Source organism: Uranotaenia lowii, chromosome 1 (assembly GCF_029784155.1).
Source record: "Uranotaenia lowii strain MFRU-FL chromosome 1, ASM2978415v1, whole genome shotgun sequence".
In the NCBI taxonomy this organism is placed as follows: domain Eukaryota; kingdom Metazoa; phylum Arthropoda; class Insecta; order Diptera; family Culicidae; genus Uranotaenia; species Uranotaenia lowii.
This window is the reverse complement of record NC_073691.1, coordinates 132,486,887-132,512,263: the sequence shown is the minus strand read 5'-3', so window position 1 is coordinate 132,512,263 and position 25,377 is coordinate 132,486,887. Positions and strand designations below refer to the sequence as shown.

At 34.8% G+C, this 25,377-nt stretch overlaps 2 protein-coding genes across 6 annotated transcripts in view; one reads left to right on the top strand and one right to left on the bottom strand.

The window, feature by feature from the left end:
* Window positions 1-25,377, top strand: part of LOC129740071 (octopamine receptor beta-3R-like) — a 422,031-nt gene that overhangs the window by 333,239 nt on the left and 63,415 nt on the right. The window lies entirely within an intron of this gene.
* On the bottom strand, window positions 13,012-13,913 carry LOC129740072 (uncharacterized). Its single transcript, XM_055731663.1, has 3 exons — window positions 13,793-13,913; window positions 13,604-13,696; window positions 13,012-13,532 (listed from the first exon to the last, which is right to left on the bottom strand). Exons 1-3 carry the CDS (start codon window positions 13,898-13,900, stop codon window positions 13,335-13,337), a joined length of 399 nt encoding a protein of 132 aa, XP_055587638.1. The 5' UTR covers window positions 13,901-13,913; the 3' UTR covers window positions 13,012-13,334.

The window sequence follows — 25,377 nt, the reverse complement described above, 5'->3', positions numbered from 1 at the left end:
TTCATAACTATTTTTGACCCTGTGTTTACACGGCTTTGTCGATTGAGGTTAAGCGCAATGTCATACCTTTTGATCTACCTATCTTGGTGTGGGGAGAGATAATGACACTGAAGTGTGCGATTGTCAAAATATAAGAGTGAGCGAGAGCATTCACATCTGCTTGCTGATGAAGAGAATTCCCTTCTCCGAAAAATTCTATTGCGCATTGTGTAGAGAAAAAATCTGAGAGCTAACACAGTTTCTTTTTGTTAGTTGACGAGAAAAAACGCGCTTCTACAATGGCTACCTTTGACAGTTATTTTTCGTAGAAAAAATCCAAAACAGCAGTCGAGAAGAAATCGTTGTTATTTTTTGTACTTTGTGTGGTGCAGGGTCAAAACCTTTTTTGTGTCACACAATATATAACCTGGTGCGACATCTTAGTGGTAAACATAAAGATGAAGCAATTAAATGCGGCGTTTTGAAAAATGATGACAAATCGTTTATCCCAATCGATCAGCCGCCACAGCAGCAAGCTCGGTTTCAAGTGTCCTTAGATGTCAATAAGTATGCAGCCTGTATGGTTCGGTGAGTAGCGGATTGCAACATACCGCTTGCCTTTTTCTCCAAAGATTGTGTACGTAATGTTCTTCAGCCTTTGGAAGAAGGTATGAACCTTCCTCCAACTGGAAGAAAAACAGTTATGCGATATGTTTCAGTGGTATCCAATAGACTATTTGAACACTAGAAAAACGAAACGCGAGGTAAAATGATCTACATTCAAGCAGATCTGGCATCATGCAAGGGGCAAACAATTATACGAATCAATTCGCATTTTGTAGCCAAGGACCGATAGTCGTCAGAATTTTAGCGCAGCTAGAAGGCTTCGAACCAAACACTGCTGAGAGCCTATTCCAAGAAGTACAGCGCGTTTTGTATAGATATGATATTCCCCTGAAGCATGTGTACTCGGCTACAACGGACAATGGAAAAAATGTGGTGAAGCTTGCTGCAATGTTACAAACTCAGCAAGAGGTTTATTTCTTCGATCAGGATTTTTCTTCAACCACTTCTGATGAAAATAGTCTACCACCAGTGCTGGAAAATTCTTCGAATATCGACGAATACGATTTGAGGTTTGTTGAAAATAATCATTTCCATCCCGATAACTTGTTTATTATATTTTTCTTGTGCAATCATCCAGTGTCAACATTGAATCAAATATCGTAAGCGGGCGGCTGCTTTGGCTGACCCGGTACATGCCTGCTCAATTCTGACTTTTGCCTTTCTCCGATCATCGACCATCCTTCAAGTTTCATCCGACATCCATTCATTTATTCTTCCACAAACTTTACCGAGAGTACCATGACTGGTCGCGATAAAGGCATTCTTGATTTCCCACCACTGTTCTTTGACTGTTCCGTCTGTCGGCAGCTCCGAGGCTCGGGATTCAAGCCATTAGCGAATTTTAATTCATTTTAAAACATTGGTTCATACGCACGCACTGATAATGGTTCATTCAGTTACCAGTTAGTTAGTTCAGTTCAGTAATGTGAAAATGTTAGTTAGGGCCTAGGGTAAGTGAGCCCTATTTTGGCATGGTCCTTTTCTTGGCATGCCAACGTATCTTTTCATGTTTTTCAGGTCCAAATTGAGCTAAAAAAAATTTGAATATGTTTTCATTGCGAAGAAAATAATCTGTTTCAAATCTGTGCATATCGAAATTTTCGATTGTTTGTACTTCATTAAAGAAGTTAATTTTTTTCGATCTGCATCCGAGGCAGTTATGTTCGAAATCACCGAATGAAAATCAGATGAACTCACTTTTCTAGTGCAACTGTTAAATTCACATGCGATTTCAAACGCGGACATTCATTTGAAAAACTTGCAATAAATACTCATGCCTCCAGTTTAACTCGGCAAAAAATCTAAAAATACTAGAAAGACAAAAGAATGAATATTTATTCAGGTTTTGAATAAAAATTTAAAACTAATTTTGTTCCTTTTCTTGGCATGCAACTTCAATCGAAATACACCACCAGTGTTGGAAGCTGGAAAAAAATCATGTTCATTAAAGAGGTATTTTTGGGTTGATGTTTTCCCTAAAAATTCGTTTAAAACTACGCACAAATGTTTTCATACTTATTGGGTTGTATGATAAGACCGTTTCTATCAACTTAAGCTTCGAAATAAGTTGGAGAACATAAAAGATTCGACTAACTAAAAGTCATATCCAAGCATTGAAAATGCAAAAATCGCTATTTGGGAACCATGAATCGAAGGTACATTGGTGTGCGTGCGAACAGCATTTGCATTGCAGTCATCCGAGCACGTGGTCTCCTACAGAACACAGTGGTTCGAAATAAAACAAAAACTAAGTGAAATTAACCAACTCGCAAGACTTAAGATGTTTTTCTTATCTAAAAACTGTTAGATCGATGGAAATTCATGACTTTAGTATATAAAATACATAATCTATTGAGTTTTGGAATCGATTTCTTTTGCTTGGGAACTATATACTCAGATTTAATTTTTTGGATTTTTGTTCTAATTTTTTTCTTGGAAACAGAAGTTGGTAGTTCAGGAAAATATCGTTTTCTTTCCAATTTTTCCTTAAATATTAGATGTGAGTCAAATTAAAAAAATGTTTTAGCAAGGTTTACATTCTAACATCTATTTGGCGTGTCAAACCACTGCGCAACGCCCCGGGCATTCGAGATGGCTCTTGCTAGAAGCTCATAATCTCGGCTAACAAATTCAAAAGGGCAAAATTTCAAAATACCATTCAAGGAATTTTTCAATTTCTTACTTTTTGAAGCCAATCTCCACAATATGAAGATAGTTGTTTGGTAGTGAAAACAACCCTATGTGTCGCAATCGCAAGTCTCCTAGAGTATTTTACTATCAACTTATGGTCTATAAAACTCAAAAGGAATAATTTAAACAATGATTTATAAATGACAACACATCATGATGCACAGAACCATAGAAATGTCGTAAATGAATTTGTCGTTAGGCTTAGCATTAATGAATTTGTCCAGTTATCATTCTAGTAAGGAAATTCTCAATAAAAAACTGAGAAAATCTAAGCAATTTTTCCAATATTTGGAAAAACCTAATCGATCAGTAAAGTTCAAAATAAGATATTTCAATTCAACGTTACAATACCACTTTCACAACAACTACGTTCAAGTCGTTTTTTTAAATTATTCGTTTATTTGACACGGCTCAAACCTTTCAGTATTACTTCAGTTAAGTCGTATTTGATTTTTATTTTGATAAAATTGTCTCAAAAAACTTCGCAAAAATGATGAACTGTGAAATCTCTTTGAAAAATTTCGAGGAATGTGAATCAATCGGGCCAGATACCGATATTTTACATCAATATTCTGGCATTTGGACCACACCAACAATTTTTTTAAACTTTACGTTGAAAACCTGGGCTATTCTACATAGATAAGCCCATGCCATCTGAAATACTTTTCCTAGATTGATTGGCTTTATTCAGATTTTATCAGTCCTTCATGAGTTACTAACTGTATACATATTGGAGAAATTTTTTGAAGTGTTCAGTTTAGAAAGTTTGCTTACAAAACATGTTAGTTTACTAATCTAAGTTTAGATTTCATTAAAGGGATTTAATACTCATAAAAAAGAGAAAGTTACCCACTCGTGAACATAATTCGTTTCTGAATCGGTTCCCCTGATGAAGGTTTGGTTGTCATCCATAAACCAATGATTCTTGTTCATACACAAATATTCTGAAACACCTGAGGTGTTTATAATCATCACTTTGTTTAAAGTTTTAAAAATAAAAATAAAAAGAATTGCGAAAATTCTGGACTTCCGACTTTTTGAAATAAAAGCTTATTTTGTGCTTCCCTTCCAACCAAATTTCATCAATGTTTTCAAAAGCAGTTTTGTTGTATGAGTGAAGCCCGGTGTCGTCGCATAGAACTTTACGCTCAGCTGACGTCATTCTGTCAGTGGCCCTATATTCAGAATAGCCAACGATTTTGTTAACTGTCAATTGAGCATTGTTGGTAAAGATCTATTGCACATTGCTGGTGGCCAAGAATCGGATCATGGAAACGGCAAACAATTGGTACGGCGGCCAAGTAATTGGAGCACCGCAGTGAGTACTTTGCGTTCATTTTGCTCACAATAATGAAAGTTCCATTGAGAAAACATATTTTTGTTTAACTCTAAGCAAGTTAGCAAGTAAATTCTTCGAAGGATGTTCTATGGTGCACTCAACAGGAAGGTTGGAATGTTGAAAAAAAGGGTAAACCATGCCTTAGGTGCCAAGGTCGGGTACATTTACCCTACTTCAGAAATGTGATGTTCCTAAATAAAGACTAACATCATATAGTTAGACTGAGGTTGCCAGAATATTTCCTGGACGTATCCAGATCAAGCTTATCTGGGCAATTTCATCTAAAATTTTCATCCGAAATTCCGGAAAAATTTGGTCAAACCACAGAATTAGTGGTTCAATAAAAAAATCAAGAAAAAAACCATTTGAAATACTGTTTTGTTTTTTTTAAATTAAACTACATCAGCTGAACTAAAACCGTATTTCAGGCATCAAAAAAACCGCACATGATTTAAATACCCAAACTTGCCGAAAAAAAAGTTGATGGACGCAAAAGTATAAATAATAATCAATAAGAGTTTTTTGTTGGATTTAACAAATAAAGTGAATAAATCCTGCCACAATCTGAGCTTTTTTAAATGGGAACCGAGCCACCGTATTTTCCTAAATTTGTTGTGTTATAAAAGTAAAACAGAACGAGCAAATGGAGCAAGTTATATGCAGAACTAAGCAGTACAAAATCCACAAAACTTAAGGGGGGGGGGGGGGGTAGGGTCTAACGGGTAAAAAAACAACACCATTTTCACGATTTTTTTCTAGAGCTATCGTTCAAACAAATGTTTTCAAATTTTTTGCATTATACAAAGCATATTTAAAAGAATATTTAGTATTTTTTTCGTAGCAAAATATTGAAAAATGAGCCGGTGACGGAGCACTTTCGAGGATACCTTTTAGAAAACAGGATTTGCGATGGACACTGTATCTCAGCACAGAATCATCTGAAGTCAAAAAATCAGAGCAAAATATTTTAAATAGATGTTTTTCTGGACCCCAACGTTTTTATTTAACTTAAAAAAAAATTTATGAAATTTTTGTGGCTGTTTGAAGTAAAAACTACGATTTTTCAAGAAAAAATCCGCCATTTTTTATCTGTAAAATCTCCCCAAAGTGAAAAAAATAAAAAAGAAAAACGTTGGGGTCTGGTATTTTATATGTAGAAAATATGTTCCAAATTTGAAAAGAATCGGATAAGTAGTTTTCAAATGACGATGTCCACGGACTTTAAAAATGTGCTTTCGAGAAAAACGCGTTTGAAGTTTCTGCTCTTGCTTTCATGCAGTATTAGATAGGAGGAGATAAAGGCCTATAATTTCTACAGTTTTGCTTCAATTGACTTGAAAACTTGACACAACATTCTTGAAATGTTTTACAATAAAAAAATAAAAAAAATAAAAAATTCGATTTTTTTAAAGTGTTAGACCCTACCCCCCCCCCCCCCCTTAACCACACGGAAGATGGAAGAAAAAAGAGTTTCTCCAAAAGTCATCCCAATGCATAGGGGTGAATGGGGATACTTGATCCCCATTTCTTATTTTCATCATATCTTTTTGGGAAAATTTAGCACCACGCCGTCTTTTAAATTTTCTGACATTACACATTCAAGTTTATATGCTCCAAAAATTAGAAAGATACATCAACTCGTAGAATAACTAGAAGCATTTCCGTGAGACTAAAAAATAAAGGCTGAATTTGGTTTGTTGTTGGAGATCTTTTTATACTACTTAAAATGTAGTATTAAAATTTTGAAACATCTGTTTTTTCGAAAATTCACAAACAAGCACCTCCCCTGATAAAATGATAGCATTATGAAACAAATGGGTTGTTTTATATGAAAGTTTATCTTTTTTCTTTTGTAATGGTATAGTTTTAGAGTTATTTTTATGGTCATTATATGATAGTTTTTGGATATATTAATAAAATGGAGAAAGCCTGTATAGAATAAATGGCTAAAACTTCTATCAATTGGTTAAGTTCCAAAAAAAGAACATATGAACAGTGGAAGGACTTAGGGAATTGCATGAAGGTAACATTTTAATTTGTTTTGAGGCCAAAAAATATTGAGAAATATTTATAATTTTTGCCCCTAAATGTATGCAGCAATATAGTCCATCTTTTGAGTATATTTGTTTTTGAAAGAAAACCTTGAAAAATTCAATTGAGTCCAAACAAAAATATACTATTATTGATGTTTTAAGCCTTCTGTGCTAATTGGCATCAAAACAATAATTTTAAAGATATTGAAATACGTTAAAATCATAGTGATCAAAGTTACCCCGAAACATGAAATCTGGTTTTGTAACAAACATTTAGTTCTAGCCATTAATGTCGTTTGAATACTCTGCTGTCAATGATCATGCTTTATACTCCTTACCTCAGTGAGAATTTTTAGAAAATTAGTGTTCCAAAAAAAGGACCCTTCAAAATATTCGAAAATGAATTTAAAAAGTGATCAATGTTCCCCCAGTTTACGGTACTTGATCTTTTATTTAAGGATACTTGATGCTTAATTCAGGGTGCCCTGACCCTAGGCAAAAATCCAGTCAAATCCGAAGATAAAGGTCCGTTGACTATTCTTTGCCATATTTTTCTCATTTCACAGTTCACAAGTATCAGAGAAAGAGAATTCTATAATTTTCTCTATTACTCTATATTCATTGCATACTTTAAGGCGCAAATTTCTAGTTTTCAGATAAAAACAGTATTTTGAGTCCTTTTCAACAGATAATTACTGGACAAACATTAGTTTATGAACAGATATCAGTTATTTCATGATAACGAATGATCACGATCCATTCAGTAGAGAATTATGTATATCTTTTAGGACTATAGGGATCATTTATACCCATAACAAACATTTTTGGAAAAGTTCTTCTTAACAAAATTTAGAGTTTACTATTGTTTTGAAGATATGGTATTATGGAGTTCATGTTAAAATCTAACGATTGACATGTTGGAATAAAAATTTTAATTATATTTTTTCATGTGAGAAACATTTTAAAGAAATAAAAATAGAACTTCAAATCACATTTTTTAAACTTTTCAAACAAAATTGAATAACTCGAAAATTTTTTTTTAAATTTGTTGAGATAACAGCATTGTTGTTTTGTTCTATTTGGCACATTTTTCTAGAACATTTCTTATTTGTAAGACATTCCTGTTTTGAGATTTAGCGAAGGAATCATGTTTCCCCATGGATCAAGTATCCTCATTCTCCCCTAAGGAACTGCAACAACTCGATTCGGTTTAGTTTGAATTTGGTTTAGAATGTGACATTCCATGATAGTTTTGTTCTATTTGTTGCTACATTTGGTCGGAATCAAACTGGGTGATAAATAATTACAAACAGAATTTATAACTCTCAACGAAATCATGTTTGTACTAGAAACAAGCAAAATTTACCCGAATGAAATCTCTAACAATAAAGGACTAAACCGAAGTGCTGCTAAATGGAAAGCTTAAATTGTGTTTCAATGATCCTATTAAACACAGTTATTGGTGAAGTTTTTCTTGATCTTGGTTCTTTCTCAAGATAGAAACTAAACAGTACGTAGCTACCTCCATTTTTGCAAACGCAATCTTCTCCAGCATGTCAAAATGCACACAAATTACGTTTAGATTTTGGGATTTTTTACCACGCGACAACGTTTATTTTAGGACATATTCCAGATGCACCATTCCTTCGGACAGGACAGAGAACAACCGAGTGAAACATTTTCTGCATTTGATGACTCCATTTCAAACAAAACTTTTTCTTCACCATTGACCAAATAAACGCTCCAATGCTGTAGAGAAGGCTGCCGGGGAGAGAAAAACTTTTTGCCTTTATCCCTTGATTGAATGGTGTCCCTCTTGATTATCTGCTTTAATGGAGCGGGGCGTCCACCGCACGGCCCTGCTGCAACCCGAGGAGAAAAATTCCGAAAACTTTTGGATCATGATAAACGGATGAAGATAAAAAGGTCCCACGATTTAAGGGGTACCTAATCCGATGCTGGAAGTTTGCCAGAAAAGAACAGAACGTGGTGTTCAAATAAAGACATCTCGGAAGATGTTACGAACAGCTTTCAATGGACATAAAAATCACGAACTATTAAATTGCTTTAAGAAATAACTAAACACATCTTTTGAAAATGAACTAGAACGGCTTTTCCGGGAAGCTGACCAGACTAATGAAGGCGACGATGGATGGAACGCAGTGCTGTGTACGGATTTCCGGTGAATACTCGAGTTCATTAAAATCAGGCAGGGAGCTTCGACATGGCGATGGCCTATTCTGCGTGATGTTCAATGTGGCGCTTAAAAGATAAATTCTTTGAAAACTAGCAGAACGTCCTTACTACAAGTTTTCAATCATAAATAACCCACTACTGTATCGTGGTTGATTAAACTAAATTATTCGAATTAACTTTTAGACTGCAATCACAGACATTTTTACTTTAAATGCAACATGTTTGTAATCTTTTCATACAAAGCTTAAATTATATGGAGTAATCGAACTATTGGTCAATTCACTCACTAATCCACTTTCGAAGCTATAAACTCTGAGAGAATATTGGTCAATGGACCGAAAACGCTTTCAATTCTTCCTTCTTTAATTTTTTTCTTGATGTTTAATCCTTCCAAGTCTAAATCGAATTCCTATACAAAGGATAAAACTTAAATTGTTTTTAAATATTTTTCTTGACACCCTACCGATAATGTTTTAACTCTTTAGAATTAATCCAAAAGTTTTACTTGAAAACTAATGACCGTTTCAAGCATTACGTCTTTAAAATTTACACCACTTTCGTTTTGGGTATAGGTATTAGAACTTTTAACTTCATTTTTGTCTGGTGACTTCCGCATCCAATAAATTCCGCATTAAAAGCTGTGGTTTTCAAACATTTTCAATCAACGCGACGCCTTCCTGCTTCAATATTCTGAAGCTCGTGCCTCCCCAATGGTATTTGGGAAAAAAATTGATTCCAAATGCAACAAATGATTGCAACTCTGAGTCCTTCTACCGCCCCTTGTAGGCCCTCAACGCCCCCCTGGGGCAGTAGGGACCACTTTGCAAACCACTGATTTAGAGTATCCATATTCAGGACTTCAAATTCATCCACTTGCCCTTGAAAGACAATCTCTTCGTTACTTTTGTCATCAGTTAACGTAACACAGATTTCCGAGCTGAGTGTGCTTTCGATTTTTGATGTTAGTAGTTTCTGTTGGTGTTTAAGTAGGTAAATGTTCTCTTAGTTTGTGGATAATTTTAACCTTTCAAAATCGGTTTCATCCACCGATAAAAATGTTTCCGAGTCGTTTATCTCTTTGCACTCTAATTAAAAAAAGAACATTACACTTCGAAAATCGTCATTTAATTTTTTGCCGAAATTTAGCAAACTTCGCTGTTATGCTGAGAATGTGTAATGGGTGTGAATGTCGGACAGTTTTACTTGTCTGTATTCATGAGTAAATTCAACCTCAAGCTTTTAAATTTTTACCAAAAGGCATGGTGTCCATTAGTTTTATGGAAAATCCTGGAGAGTCTCCTTCCACTTTTATGATCTAGTGGATCATAGCAAAAGCTGGAATGAACGAAGCAGGTTTGATTTAAGGGATGCATGCAGCTCGAAAATATACTCCGTAGAATATAACTCCCTTCGGACAATAATACTCATATTTTTTTCTTATACCTACAACTTTTGTGGAGGATAGCACTTGTGGAGGATAAAAAAAAAAAAAAAAGGATAGCACTTTCCGTTTTTCTGTTTGATAAAATATGCCAGATTTGAAGTCTGGCTTACTTTTAAATGAGCTACAAGCAAAATTTAATGTTGGTGCCACTACTTATCGTTTTTCAAGGCTGAAACACACATTTTTTGAAGCAATATCAGGTTTTTGGTACTTTCGAGTTTAGTTTCGAACACTATGCTGCTGTTAAGAACCATTTTTTATTAAGAGTTATTTAATGCGTTACATTATTTATTTTATTTACATAGTATACCGTCTTACGACATAAATTGATGAACATAATTCCTATAATAATGCGTTACATGATGTACACAGAAAAAAAAATGTAATGTTACGTTGCACGGAATTTTAAATTTTTTATCGCGAACACAAAAATTGCTCGAAAATACATGTAAAAAACATAAACAAATATTCATAGTTGGGAAAATTCATGTAACTTTACATGTAAGAGCATGGGTAGAAAGGAATCGGGGGTATTCATGTAATTTCAAAACTTGTTTCATGTAAAACTCCATTCACATTAATTTCATTGTGTGTTGTAAATCTACAATGATAAACAAATGTAATCTCACATTACACGTAAAGCTACAAATTTTCTCACTTAATTTGCTGTTCTTGAAAAATCATGTAAAATTTCTTTTTTTCAAACGCTTGATGAGCAACATTACATTTCATTGCAACTAAATTTAATAGCATGGCATCCCATGTAAACTTATTAACATGTCATTCCCAGTAAATATTCCTTTTGACGAAGTTCATCCATTTTTTTTGTAACACGACGCACATAGCTTGTCCTCGTGAAATGCGATTGAAATCTTTTTTTTTACGAATTTGGTGCTTCTATTCCTTATTTTATTATTTGTTTTGATAAAAACGCGTATGTGCGATAAAAATGAAGAAAAACACACTTAAACCCAGCGTATGTCAAAGTGAAAAGAATACAGTTAAGAAACATTTGGTGGCGTTAGAAAGTAAGCGTCAATTGAGTGTTGAAAAAATACATGACTTTTAATTAGTGCCCGTATGTTGAAGATAATGACTTTCTAAAACCAACGTTTGGGTGAGTATTGATACTTTTATACAATAATATAAAAACTGCTTTCAAATTTTAGGGAGAGAATGTAATTTTTCTAAACATTACAGTTTAATAAGGGCTATCGAAGTGTGAAATTTGTGGAAAAGGCAGTGTCCCGACTGGTTCAGCTCTGGGAACTTCCAGTGGGCTGCGTCACTGGACTCGTTTACCAAACACAGCCAATAATCGAGTGAGGTGTTCGGACAACGAGTCCAGTGACGCAGCATGGAAGGTTTCCCACTCGGATGAGTTGTTGCTCGATGGCTCACCGGGAGGTCCCAGTGCTGGAGCAGTTGCCAGAACAGTTTTAAAGAAACTAGAATAAACATGTTTATTGTAGTTTCTTTAGGCAGTACCATAAGGTATTGTAACAATTAGAATAAGTTTGCAGCAGTTTGCTTTATTCATTTAAAGTTTAAATTAAATATTTTTGTAAAATTTGTCATTAGATTTCACCCTAGTTACAAATCAAACTCCTTTGAAAAAGAATATTCTAATAGTTTACAGTAAATTACTATAAAATTTCATTTCAATTAGGATCAAAAAAGTAAATGTAACATCAGGACAAAGTTTTTGAAAGATTTTCTCGACCTTGTTCTCCTAATATCATATTCAAAAAGATTTATTTTTACTTACGTTTTTTACCTTGATTATAAAATAAATGCTTCGCCTCGAACTCTGTAAATTTTTGGCAAGAAACAATTTCTTTCCCTCTTTGAATTTGTTTTCGAGTTCTATTCCTTCTGAAGTTCCTGTCAAATTTATGATTTCGCACCCCGTTTTGCGATGAAGTATGTCAGTCCAGTGGTGAAATAATAATTATTTAGTAATTATTATTATGCTATAATATAAAAATGCTTTTAAGTCCCGTTCTAAAATAGCAAAAAAGATAAGACTTAAAAGCAATTTATGAATAAAATATTACATCCTTACCTTTAAAACTTTGCTTACAGTATTGCTTTTCAAATGTTTTACTAAATTGGGAGATCAGAAGACACAATTTTCCATATAAATAAACATGAAACAAGTCAAGAAATATAAAGTAAGTTTTGTAACCATGTAAAGCCTATAGTTCACATTTTTTAATGTGTGAGAGCTGATGTCACATAAGAATAGACAAAAATATAACAGGTAGGATCATTTGAATGTAACCTGTTGAAAGCTAGTTTTTTTGGGTGAAATAAATCGAGCTAAAGAACATATAGCTTAAGTGAAAAAAGTAGTAAAAATAAAGCCTTTAAAGTAACGGTATGCGATATGATAAACTATTAAGGATTTCAAAACTTTTCGGAAAATTTTCTTTATAAACATAAATGAAATTTTTCCCTAAACTAATCTAGATCTATAACTAATACAAGCAAAGGCGTTCAATTAATATACCTGAAAACTGATATATCTCGGTCACTTTTTTTTGCTGTCAAACCTTAACACGATTATTCCGTAGAGCACATAATTATCTTGTATGTTAACCAACATAGTTTTCAAATGGTCTTGTGACTCTGTATAAATTGTCTAGTATTAGGTGAGGCAGCGTTTTAACAGCATTTTTAACTTTTTAACAAAAAAAACTGAACAGTTTTTGAAAAATATTATAATTGTGTAAGATAAAAATTTATTTCGGAACCAAAGATAAAAAGAATACATAAGGCATACAGAGTTTGATGAAATTTGCAATGAATTTGTTCAATGAAAATTTTTCTTAGGGTCTTAAAAAAAGTTGTTATAATGTTCATTTTGAAGAAACAAAATTTGTTACCCACTCACTAGTCGGTGATTTATTTGACATTTGAGCGATTTTTGTTCATTTTATTGTTTTCCACCGCTGGGTCTAGTAGATTTTAATTTCACGAAAGCAAAAATTATGAAAAATTTCAGATGAAATTTGATCTTATAATGCACTTTAAACATTTTTTAATTATGAATTTATGTAGCGATGATGAAAAGAATTTAAAAAAAGAGGCATGAGTTCAAATTTTGTTGAAGATCAATTATATTAAAACTTCAACTCGCAGATTCCGTACAAACTCCCTTTCGCTTTCAATCATTAATACGTGAATATTACACGCTGGGCCACGTTGAACCATTAATGTTTGAAAAATAACCATAATGGCAGTTTTGTGGGTTAAGTCATTTTATGAGTTTTCACTGAAAACTCATAAAATGAGATTTCACAGAGAACTTGGATAATGGTTATTTTTCAAGCATGGTCGGAAAAGCAAAAATGGGACGAAATTAGCAGGAAATATTCGTTTTAAAATATGAATGGAATGGAAACAAAATTAAAGAAAACAATCAATCCGATTTTCAACAGATTTTTTTATATTAAACATTGATTTTTGATTGCCCTCACTGGTATCTGCTTGATGCTAGTAAAAGAGTGGTCTACTGGCACTACTAAGTTGCATTAGCGGAAGAAAGTTTAGCCGGCCGGGGGAATGATTGCTTCGGCACTGCTATCACAGTTACGGATGATGCGGTGCTGCCTTTCCTGCGATGTTCAGTTTCCCGCTCTTCTGTGATTCTAGTGCCGGTGATTCCCAGCATATTTTCGGAACCTTCTGATGCAGCAAACGTAGAGAGTTTCGGAACATTCTGTTATTAATTTAACATGGTTATTGATCTCGGAACAGTTGACAAAGATTTCCAAAATGGCATGTACTTACCCTAACATATGACGGCAGCTGGAGCTGTCTTCGGCGGGACTGCTGCTGCTTCCGACTCCAGATAACATAACCCATATTTGCTCCAACTTTCATCTGAAAATTTAATTTAAAAGAGAGTGACTTTGATGTTCAATCTGAAAACATTTTTTTTTAATTTAATTAACCGGTATTGTCAAGCAAAATACTTACAGTTTGTATTATCTTTAATTCAGGAGATTTATATAATCTAAGTCCAACGCGGAACCAGAAACAAAACAAACACTTCTGCGATTGCAAACATGGCGACTGTTTTTTCATGCATTTTTTTGTTGAATTTCAACCATAATCAAAAATTTCTTCATGAACTCGGAAAATGGTTAAAATTGAACAATTCATAACGGTTAAAAAACAGCAATTTTAGCAGTTCTACTAAAAATACCAAAAAATGTATGAAAAACAATCATTTCTGGTTAAAAAAATATGAGCGTGTAGTTTATGTTGGAACAGGAAATAAAATGCATTGTAAATGGAGAAATATTCGAGGATTTTCAGTAACATCCTGAAAAAACCCTTTTTCAATACCGAAAAGAATCAACCTTAAAAAATACTGAATTGAATTTCTTTATTGTAATTGTAATTTTTTCGTTATTAATTTTAACAAACGTAGTACACAAACAAAAAATAGTATTTTACTTGTTTTACTCAATTTCAGGTCCATGGTGATCAACTTGTTGGTTTTGCTACCAAGTTTTTGAACGTGTGTGTAAAACAGAAAACTTCGAACAAAAACTTCAAGCGTGCACAAAGTTTGTTTTGCTCGTTCCGAAAGAGGACACAATTTTACTGTGCGGTTCGAAATTTACGAAACATTCTCCATAACGTTTCGCGAAAGTGACCTACAAGCGCTACTGAGGAAAATGAACGTTGAACATTACCGATGTTATCCGGACAAGTTGGTGACCGCTGGGAATAGTGATGACCAAAAACGAAATTCAACAGGAAACCACTGTTCTCTCAACAATCGGCTACCGAAAAAGGAGGAGGATGAAAAGGGTGGCTTCTATCAATGCCTGCCTGAAGAGGTCCCGGAAAACCAAGGTTAGCCGTCTCCGAACAATTTTTCAAAGGCACCTTCACCAAGATGTCAGTGAGTTAGTTTTCTGCTTCTTATATTGAGCATTTTAATTTTACTTAAGTGCAGGGCTGGTAGCGGTTTGACAATGAAATAGTAGGGACTTTAGTGACCAAAATTTGAAAAAAAGTGACCAAATAGTGACTTTGAGGACCAAAAAAAGTGACCAAATAGTGACTATGTGGAACGAAAAAATAACTTTGAAGTACAAAAAATGTGACCAGTCAGGCCCGTGCAATGGACCCTTCCGGGGGGGTTTTCAAACTTCAAATTTAGATAAAATTAATAACAATACCAAAAATAAACAATTGAAAAGGAAAGGGTTTTCTTACACCATTTGTCACTCATGTTCAACACAAAAACTAAAAAAATGACTGATAAACAAAATTTTGGAAACATATTACAATGAATGTTTCAAATTTTCGATAAGTCAAGAAAGTAAGAAATAAATTAGTTTCAAAAGAATTTCTTAGCAAATTTAAAATTAAAAAATATCTGAATTCTAAAATAAATGTCAAATCTTGTACAAAAGAATAGATGTTAGGAAAATGATAATAATTGTTAATTTTTATTCATCTAAATTTGGAATTCTTTTCCTCATTTTTAACTGGAAGTTTAGGGGGAAAATCCGCTGTAATTTTTTAATTTGAACAAAAAAATATTTAATCACGATTTAAAATGTAAATTACCGATTACTGAATAAGAAATGAATTTTGAACCGAATTTATTCAATGTTTGATGTTTTAATTTAATTTTATAAAAAGAAGAATATATTTATAATTATTTTAAAAGTGCCAGTTATAGGAGCCAGACATAAAACCTTTAATAAAGTAAAATCCTCCATGTTCAACTAAAATGACAAAGAAATGTTAGAAAATGAGTAATTATGTGAATGATAAAAACTGATACAAAATTAAAAATAATGAGTTCAAAACTTTTGTTATTTACACTGCGTATTAAAATTTATTTTGAAAGTTGCTACTTAGAACAATTTTTCAAACTTTTGAGATTAATTTAAAAATCATGATCGATCCAAAAATATGATTTCATATAAAAAATATATTAATAAAAAGTTTTTAAATTTTCAATCGCTGGTTTTCAAGCTTTAAATTACAAGCTCTGAGTGTTTTGTCTCTTTTGATTAAAATATTGGGTCCTGAAAGAACAGAATGTTGAAATTATGTTTTATTATTAAAATTTGAAGTTAAAGGCTTAAGGTTGAAGAACACGAAAATTCAGAATTTAAAAACAAGGAAACAATTGTTAAAAATATGTCTCAAAAATTTAAAAAGTTTGATTAAAAAAAATCCGGAAAGTTGATTAGAAAATTGAAAAAAAAAGCTGTACAATAAAATTCGGTAAAAATTTATTTGAAAATTGAAAAAACAATATGGGAATAAAAAAGATTAGTTTTTAAAAACATTTCAGGAAAAGTTTTTTCAACAAACATGTTTCACTATAACCATTTAGGTGCTTATTTTTTTAAATTATTGATTTGGTAAATAGTCTCCTAAACAAGAAATTTTGTCAAATTCGGCCGAACACATTAAGTTTTGGTGATAAAGAGTTTATTACTAGTAAAATCAAACATTGATAGATAACTGATTATGGAAAAATGTCATTACAAGTATTTTTGACATCACAGCAGAAAGTGCAAAAAAAAACTTGATTCTATTTTAAGCTCATCAATTCATATAAAACTTTTATTTTTAAATAATATATTTTTGATTTGAGTTTTTGTAAAAAAAAGTGCAGAAACTTCTCTAAAGATTTTTAATTATTTTCAAAAGTCATTTCAATAACAAAAACTGATAGAAAATTGCATACATATTTAGATTCGGGGAACCCAAATTAGTTGAAATTACCGTTTAAATTCATTGCACCTAAGAAAAATGTAAATTTTGTGGCCTTGTGTAAATTTCTTTTTTTTTAAGTATTTAGAAGAACAAAAACACGAAATAAAATTGAGTATGAAATTGTTTTTTATAAAGAATATTTCATATCAACATAACATTTGTTATGACATAAAAGATTTTTTTAATAAAAAAAATGGTTCGTTTCAATCTCAATCTTAGTTACACTTCTTTATAAAAACCCATTCTAAAGACGAGATAGGGTTTTTATATACCAAGTTTTGAGTTCCAATACAAAAGGTTGATTGAACTAAAAATTAAATCTACAATCAAAGTTAGTTTCAATTCATGAACGTCAAATAATGTCGTAGATCGAAATGTCTCAAGCCAAGGGTGATTCATGCCGAAATTCCGCCGGAGGCGAAAAAAATTTCTGACTAACTGATCAAGTAATTTACCGTTACTACCGTCAATATTGACACGAGCAATTCAAATTACTCTTTCATTGGTTTATTTTCGGTGAAAAAAGTGACTTTTGGTGATAAAAGTGACCATTTTTCGGAAAATAGTGACTTTAGTGACCAAATGATGAAAAAAGTGACTTTTTAGTGACTGACCCAAAAAAAGTGACCAAGTCACTAAAAAGTGACTCGCTACCAGCCCTGTAAGTGTGAACTGCCAGGATAGTTCAACACCGTTCAGATCCCAACAAATGTGAATATTTTCTATGATAAGGTAATAATACATCGTTTGAACATCAAATCAAGTGTCTGTGTTTTATTTGATTTCACAAATCCATATTGGTGGTTTCCGAAAAACCGTTTAAAAATGATAAACAAATATTTTGAATGTCCATCCTGAAAATCTAGTGGCTTTTCGTAATGTGTTATTCTTGTTGACTCCTTTTCGTAAAAGTACTCAAAATAGGATTGTAAAAGTAGGTTTACGGTAGGTTACATGTAAATAAACATTGCATGAAGAAGCAATCACTCTATCTTTCAAGTACAATTACATTAAATAAATTGTATAATCGCTGCTAAATACTCGATTCTCTTCTACCCATGATGTTTCATGTAATAATACATGGATTTCTCAAAACAAAAAAAATACATGTAAATATGCACTGCATGAGGAAAGCACGAGATGTACTGTACCTTTCAAGAACAATTACATGTTATCTATTGTATAATCGCTGCTTAATACCCGATTCCCTTCTACCCATGCAGTTTCATGTAATAATACAAGGATTTTTCTAAGTGTGTAGTTTGTTTGGTCTTTCTGTAAACACTGTAATGAACGTGTTTTAGAAAACCTTTATGTTCTTCCAGTTCGGTGTGAAGATATTCCGCCATAGTTGGCAAGAACGCAATTTTGTTATTTCTTTCAACATTTAAATGAGTCCAATATTAACGCAATCATAAGGAATGTTGTTGAAAAAAAGAAATTGGAATACTCTTCAAAAAAAAAAAAACTAATACTGAGAAGTTGTTTGTCAAATTCTGTGTTTTTTTGGTTTGCAGTAGCATTTGAGAAGTAAAGTTGTTCGTAGGTTTGTTTTTTGACTCTCAACCCATAATCAAAAGTGCCAATGCCTTGGTTATTGAAGTCAACTGTCAGCGATTTGCTTTGAAAGATTTTGATAACATAAGCTGTAAATTATATAATTTATTGGACTTATCGTTGAAAAGTGATGTCCTTGTTAGTAAGAACTTCTGAAGATTAGAATTTCTTTTGTCGGATAGAAAGTTTGAAAAAATGAAAGATTGTGAAAATGAGCTGGTATAATTTTGTTCGAAGCATTATCATCACAAACCGTAAACTGGGGGAACATTGATAACTTTTTTATACATTTTCAAAAATTTTCGAGGGGTTGCTTTTTGTAACACTACAAAGTTTTAAAATACTTACTGTATGAGAAATTTAAAACCTGTGAAATGTTATACGCTGCAGGCTAAAATTGATCTTGGGCCTAGTACAAGATATCATGCCAAATTTGGGCCAGATCGGACCACGGGAAGGGGTCGCTCAACGAGCCTGAAGTTTGTATGAGATTTTGAGACATTTTGTTCGAGAGAAACATGGAAAACCAGTTTTTCGTCAATAACTTTTGTCTCCTTCGACCGATTTCTTTCAAAAACGGGTTTTCTTGAAGCCTAAATGATGACAAATATTTCATCAGAAGGTTGCATTTCAATTAAAAAAATGCTTGACAATAAAAAAAATTGCTTAACCACAGGGGCTTAGGAACATTACTGGACGATTTGTGATGCCAATAAAACAGTTTTTTATCAATAGCTTTGGTTCCCGCCAGCCGATTTATTTCAAATACAATTTTTCTAAAAGCTTAAATAATGAAAAATATTTCATCCGAAAACTGCATTTCGACAAGAATTAAGATGAAAAAAGTTATTAGGCTTCAAAAATGGGCTAAACCTTTTACGGTGGTATTCATTAGGTACATATTATTACAGCGACCAAAGTTATTGATGGAAAATTTTCATGTTTCTTCCGAGAAAAATGTCTCAAAATCCCATACAAACTTTAGGCGTTGAGCGACCCCTTCCCGTGATCCGATCTGGCCCAAATTTGGCATGAGATCTTGTACTAGGACTTGAATCAATTTAAGCCTGCAGCGCATAACATTTCACAGGTTTTGAATTTCCCATACAAATTTGGGGCAGTCTATTGTACATATTTCCGCCTTTGGGCGGGGTTTATGTTTCATCTTATCTACTCAACTCAGGATCATTTTTTTCTCAAAAAATCTAATCAGAATGGTTGTTACTCTCAGACCCAACCGCCAACAATTTTTTTTGATCGAAAAACACATGGACCAACGCTTTATGATGCCAATAAAATGATAATTTTTCGAAACAAGGTCCTTTTACATTTTTCTCACGTTTTTATTATATTAGCTGTAGCTTTCTTTTGATAGAGAATTAAGGTGATTCATTTTTATTGGCAGCACAAACCGTCCAGTCATGTTCCTAAGCCCCTGTGGTTTTGCAATTTTTTTTTAATTGTCAAGCATTTTTCCGCCCTTATTTCTTTCCGAACTATCAAGTGAATATCATCTCAAATATTAGAAATACATAGAAAATTGCAATCCAGCGCAACAACAATGGATAAAATCGGTCATTATTTGACGAAACGCAATGCATTTCACATTGAGTGTCCTGGTCGGACATTTAGTCGCCTCATTAAAACAGTGATGAGTGTCCCCCTTAAAAAAGTTAGCCAATTTTTGAAGCTTAATAACTTTTTTATCTTAACTTTAATTGAAATGCAACCTTCGGATGAAATATTTGTCAACATTTAGGCTTCAAGAAAACCCGTTTCTGAAAGAAATCGGTCGAAGGAGACAAAAGTTATTGACGAAAAACTGGTTTTCCATGTTCCTCTCGAACAAAATGTCTCAAAATCCCATACAAACTTCAGGCTCGTTGAACAACCCCTCCCCGTGGTTCGATCTGGCCCAAATTTGGCATGAGATCTTGTACTAGGCCTAGGACCAATTTTAGTCTGCAGCGTATAACTTTTTCAAAAGTCGGGTCATTTGGGGCAGTCTAGTGCTTACGTATGAATACGTTCATCAAGAGATCAAAAAGCAACGTTCACAAATGGCTACATAGCGAGACTCTTGAGGTCACATTTTAGGTTTTAGAACAAACAGGACTACCAGACACGTACTGCCATCTACCCACCAAATAGAAATTTGGACAGTTTAGGATGTTCCCACCGATACCCATTTCAGCTGACGCTTTCAATATTTTGTTGATTCCTGCTACATCGTTGGCTTATGACCAGAGATGTTAAAATCGCGAGTCTTCATACTCGCACTTTGCCCTTCTATGCAGAACGATTTTATTTCGTTAAACTCAAACTGCAATGATGCTATCGATAGTTCAATTCGGAAAGCATCAGGAAGGAAGCTTCGGGTAAACTCGGCAGGAGTAAACAGCAATCGGGGGAAACATCAGCGAAACGAACGTACAGTTCTGAAAAAATCGTTTTCGTGGCTAAAAGTGATAGATACAAGGGAACGGGAAACGAGCGAGAGAAGGGTGCGAGGAATGTTAACTCGGTCCGTCGGGCAACGATCGCTCGTGTGCATTCGTGTACGGTCAGCTTCGTTCTGTTGTTTCGTTGTTGTGATTTTATTCCTGCGAGGCATGGAAAACATCAATGCAAAACTGTTTTCTTCGTTTTGTGCACATTGATGTGATGATTGGAACGAAGATAAAATCAATCTGCAAATAGCAAGTTAAACTCGGATGAAATCAGCCGAATGATTCTTTCCGAGGCGAGTTTACGCATCTCTGCTTATGACATTTCGTCTGTCAAGTTGGAAACCTTTGAACATTCAATCCAATACCCAAGTAGTATATTCACAGAGGTTTTGAAAAGGCATACACCGTCTTAGCCGATTTAGGCTTTACAGACTGAATAAATGACGTGGACAACTTAAGATTAATATTCAACACCCAGTAGGGGAGATGAGGGCATAATGGCCACCTTAAGGAAAACGCTTATTTAACCACAGAGAACAGCTGTAATATGTGAATTACATCATTGTTTCGTGTTCAGACACTAAAATAGTCTATTGCCTAATTGAAAGAAACTTGAAAAAGTAGATAAAAACGTTTAAAAATGCATTTTAAAAATTTTTGCCGAAAGCTGAAAACCAGTCACTGTAGAGGCATAATGAGAAACCCCCCGAGGCAGTATGAGTACCATTAATGAAGGCATAATGAGCGTTTTCTTACGGGGATTCTAGCAGCAAATTCGACTCGATGAAGTCAACTGACTAATAGAGCTACAGCTTGACTTGTATCGTCTGACGATTTGGCCTATTGGTAAGATGTCGGAGAAGTAATCAGTAGGCTCGAGTTCGATTCCTGGTCGAGGTGTTTTTTTTTTCATTTATCATTCATGATCATGATTGCACTAAACGGTGCGGCGTAGATTCATAAAATAAAGCCATAACAAAATAATGTAGGTCTGTTTGTAGAATTCAAAGAATTAACACATGCTCATACATTATGCTTCTGGCGTTTTGTTTGACGGATGATGCTTTGATGCTATTAGTCGTATAATGTAACAATAAAAAAAATCAATCATGAATGGTGTGTGCAAAAAAAAAAATCCCCTCGAACAGGAATCGAACTCGAGTCTACTGATTACCTCTCCGACACCTTACCAATAGGCCAAATCGACAGACGAAACAAGCCAAGCTGTAGCTCTATTATTCAGTTGACTTCAACGAGTTGAATTCGCTGCTAGATCCCCCGGCAGAAAATGCTCATTATGCCTTCATTGATAGTGCTCTGTTCGCCTCTAGTGAACAAATTAAAGTAAAAAAGTGTTTTAAAATTGATTAAAGTGAAAAATCAATGTGTACAATGTATAGATCATGTTGCAGTGCGTACATTTCAGATCAAGATGATTTAAAGGTCATTAAAGCTTACTTGGTGGTGCTCAAAAATTATAATATTTCCGTCACTTGAGAACCTTGTGAGATATGAGTTATGAAATCATATCATACATACATATATTCTTTTAGTTGAACAATGCAACTGGCAGCCCTGTTTGCCAGCATGATAATACCTGTCATTGTTCACATCTGTCTCGCTCTGACCATCTCCTTCTCGACAATGCGCTTTGCGCCACGGCTTCGGCATTCGTTCGTCGGTCGCTCGACTCAACCCGTCGTCCTTTTTCGCCGCCAACCACACAACAGACAAGACGCTGTTCGAACGGAGGATTTCAGTCCGTCGCACCGGTCTGCCTCCCCGGAACCGGTCCCACAAACCTAACTGGTTATTATTTAATATTTCTGTAAAGATGAAAAGCGTAAGTCCCTAACTGAGTACAATAAAAATATTCGAAGAGCTAAAAGAAGTAGTTGGAGGCACATGTGTGAATCCATTCAAACTACGCCAGAAGCTGCCAGGCTACAGAAAGTTCTATCTAAAGAACACTCAAATGGACTGAGTCAATTGAAGAAAAACAATGGGGAGCTTACTACAGACCCAGAAGAAACACTTCAATTACTACTAAGTACGCATTTTCCAGGATCCATCGAAGGGTTAGAGATCATGGACACTCCGGCTGGAAGACCCAGTCGAAGTGTTAGACGCGAGGAAGCTCTCCGCAAATCGCGCACAATCTTTACACCGTCAATGGTTAACTGGGCAATAAGTACATTCGAGCCATTTAAAGCTGCTGGTGAAGATGGAATTATGCCAATCCAGATACAGCAAGCAAAACAAATGGTAACACCTGCCTTGGTAGAGATGTTTGTCGCCAGTATGACCCTCTGTCATATTCCCACCCAGTGGAAGAAGGTGCGCGTTATCTTCATCCCGAAACCAGGGAAGAAAGATAAAACTCAACCAAAGGCATTCAGACCTATCAGTCTGACATTCATTATTTTGAAAATAATGGAGAAGATAATTGACGAGCACATTAAATCTCAGTATCTTAGCTTATGTAAGCTGAACAATTTTCAGTTCGCTTACAAAAAAGGTATGTCAACGGTTACGGCCTTACATACCTTAACACAAAAACTAGAAAAGACTATGGAGGCAAAAGAAATAGCACTTGCTTCTTTTCTAGACATTGAAGGGGCATTCGACAACGCATCTCATTACTCAATCGAATCAGCTATGAAAAGACGAGGGTGCCACATGGCAATTGTTGACTGGACTAGGACCATGCTGATAGATAGAACCATTTATGCAAGCTTGGGAGGACTTACGATCAGAACCACTCCAACTAAGGGATGTCCCCAAGGTGGGGTTCTATCACCGTTGTTGTGGTCACTGATCGTGGACGACCTCCTAAACAAACTTGTATCTATGGGATTCGAAGTTATTGGCTTTGCTGATGACGTAGTTATTATAGTTCGGGGAAAACATGAGAATGTGTTGTCTAATAGAATGCAATCTGCACTTAACTACGCTCTATTCTGGTGCAGGGAAGAGGGACTGAACATTAACCCTTCCAAAACTACTGTGATAGCATTCACTATGAGACGAAAAACTGCTCTAAAACCTCTAACACTAGATGGGGAAGTGCTAAACTTCGAATCACAGGTGAAATATCTAGGAATCATTCTAGACTCAAAACTATCATGGAATCCACAGTTAGAGCATGTAATAGCCAAGGCTACAACAGCTCTATGGGTTTGCCTCAAAGGAGTAGGGAAAAAATGGGGACTAAGGCCGAAAATCGTCCAATGGATATTTACAGCTATAATAAGACCCAAAATCTCCTATGCCTCCTTAGTATGGTGGACCAAAACTGTGCAAGCTACGGCCCGGAAGAAACTAGCGAAGCTTCAAAGAATAGCAACGCTATCTATAACTGGCGCTATGCGAAGCACATCAAGCGAGGCTCTGAATGCACTACTAAATATTCTGCCACTACACCAATTTATTGAGTTAGAGGCAGAACGTAGTGCCTTGAGACTCTCAAAAATCAAAACTCTCTATGAGGGGGATCTTACAGGACATCTAAAAATCCTAAATAAATTTAAAATAAACTCACTTATTGTAAAGAATGATGACTGGATGGAGCCCGTTTTCAACCTAGACATACCATACAATGTAACTATCAACGATAGGGACGTGTGGGAGTCAGGTGGTCCTGAGGTTCCTCCCGGATCGATTAAATTCTTTACTGATGGGTCAAAAATGGATAATAGAACTGGGGCAGGGGTGTTCGGACCTAGACTCTGGATCTCAATTCCTATGGGAAACTGGCCAACAGTATTCCAAGCAGAAGTTCAAGCAATTCTAGAATGCACCTTAGCCTGTTTGAAAAGAGGATACAGGTACAAGAGTATCTATATATTTTCTGACAGCCAGGCCGCTCTCCGGGCACTTAGTACGTTCACATGTTACTCGAAGCTAGTATGGGAGTGTATTGTTGCACTAAGAAACCTGGCCATACGGAACAGAGTATTTTTATTCTGGGTTCCAGGCCACTGCGGTATCCTAGGGAACGAAGAAGCAGACCAGCTAGCTAGGGAAGGATCTCAGGGCCTGTTAATTGGACCAGAACCCTTCTGCGGAGTATCGAGGAGTGCCTCAAATATGGAACTCAAGAACTGGGAAAGCACCACTATTGTCTCCAACTGGAGAACAGCAGAGGGAGCAGCTCAGGCGAAAAGATTCATTAAACCAAGCGCACGACTCTCCAAAAACATGTTGAACTTAAGTAAGCACGAGTTAAGTACTTACACAGGTCTCTTGACCGGACATTGTCCAACAAAACAACATCTCAAACGGATAAACATTATTCAAAACGACGACTGTCGGTTCTGCGGGGTCGAAAAAGAAACTGCAGAGCATCTTCTATGCAACTGCTGCGCCCTCCTAAATAGGAGAGAGCGTGCTCTTGGGGCAAAGTTAATAAGCGCACAAGACATATGGTTGCATATCAGCCCTAAGAAGGTTATATCATACATCTTTGATATCATACCCGATTGGGATAAAATGCTTAGTCAGCAATCAACTGTCACTTCAACCCATAGTACAGGTGAGCCTGATAGCATACAGTAACGCGGGGTAATTACCACAATAGATCAACTACTGGTCGCAGTGGGCTCTCCCCTACAAGAGAAAAAAAAAAAGATGAAAAGGATGTTTCTTTTTTGATTAAAAATTAATACTATGGGTAGTACTAAACAAGTCCTTATGAAAATTTGTTTAAGAAAATACGTACTTATGTAAAAAAAGGAGTGCTCATTATGCCCTGGGTGCTCGTTATGCCCTTATCTCCCCTACCGTTTTTTTTATATCTGT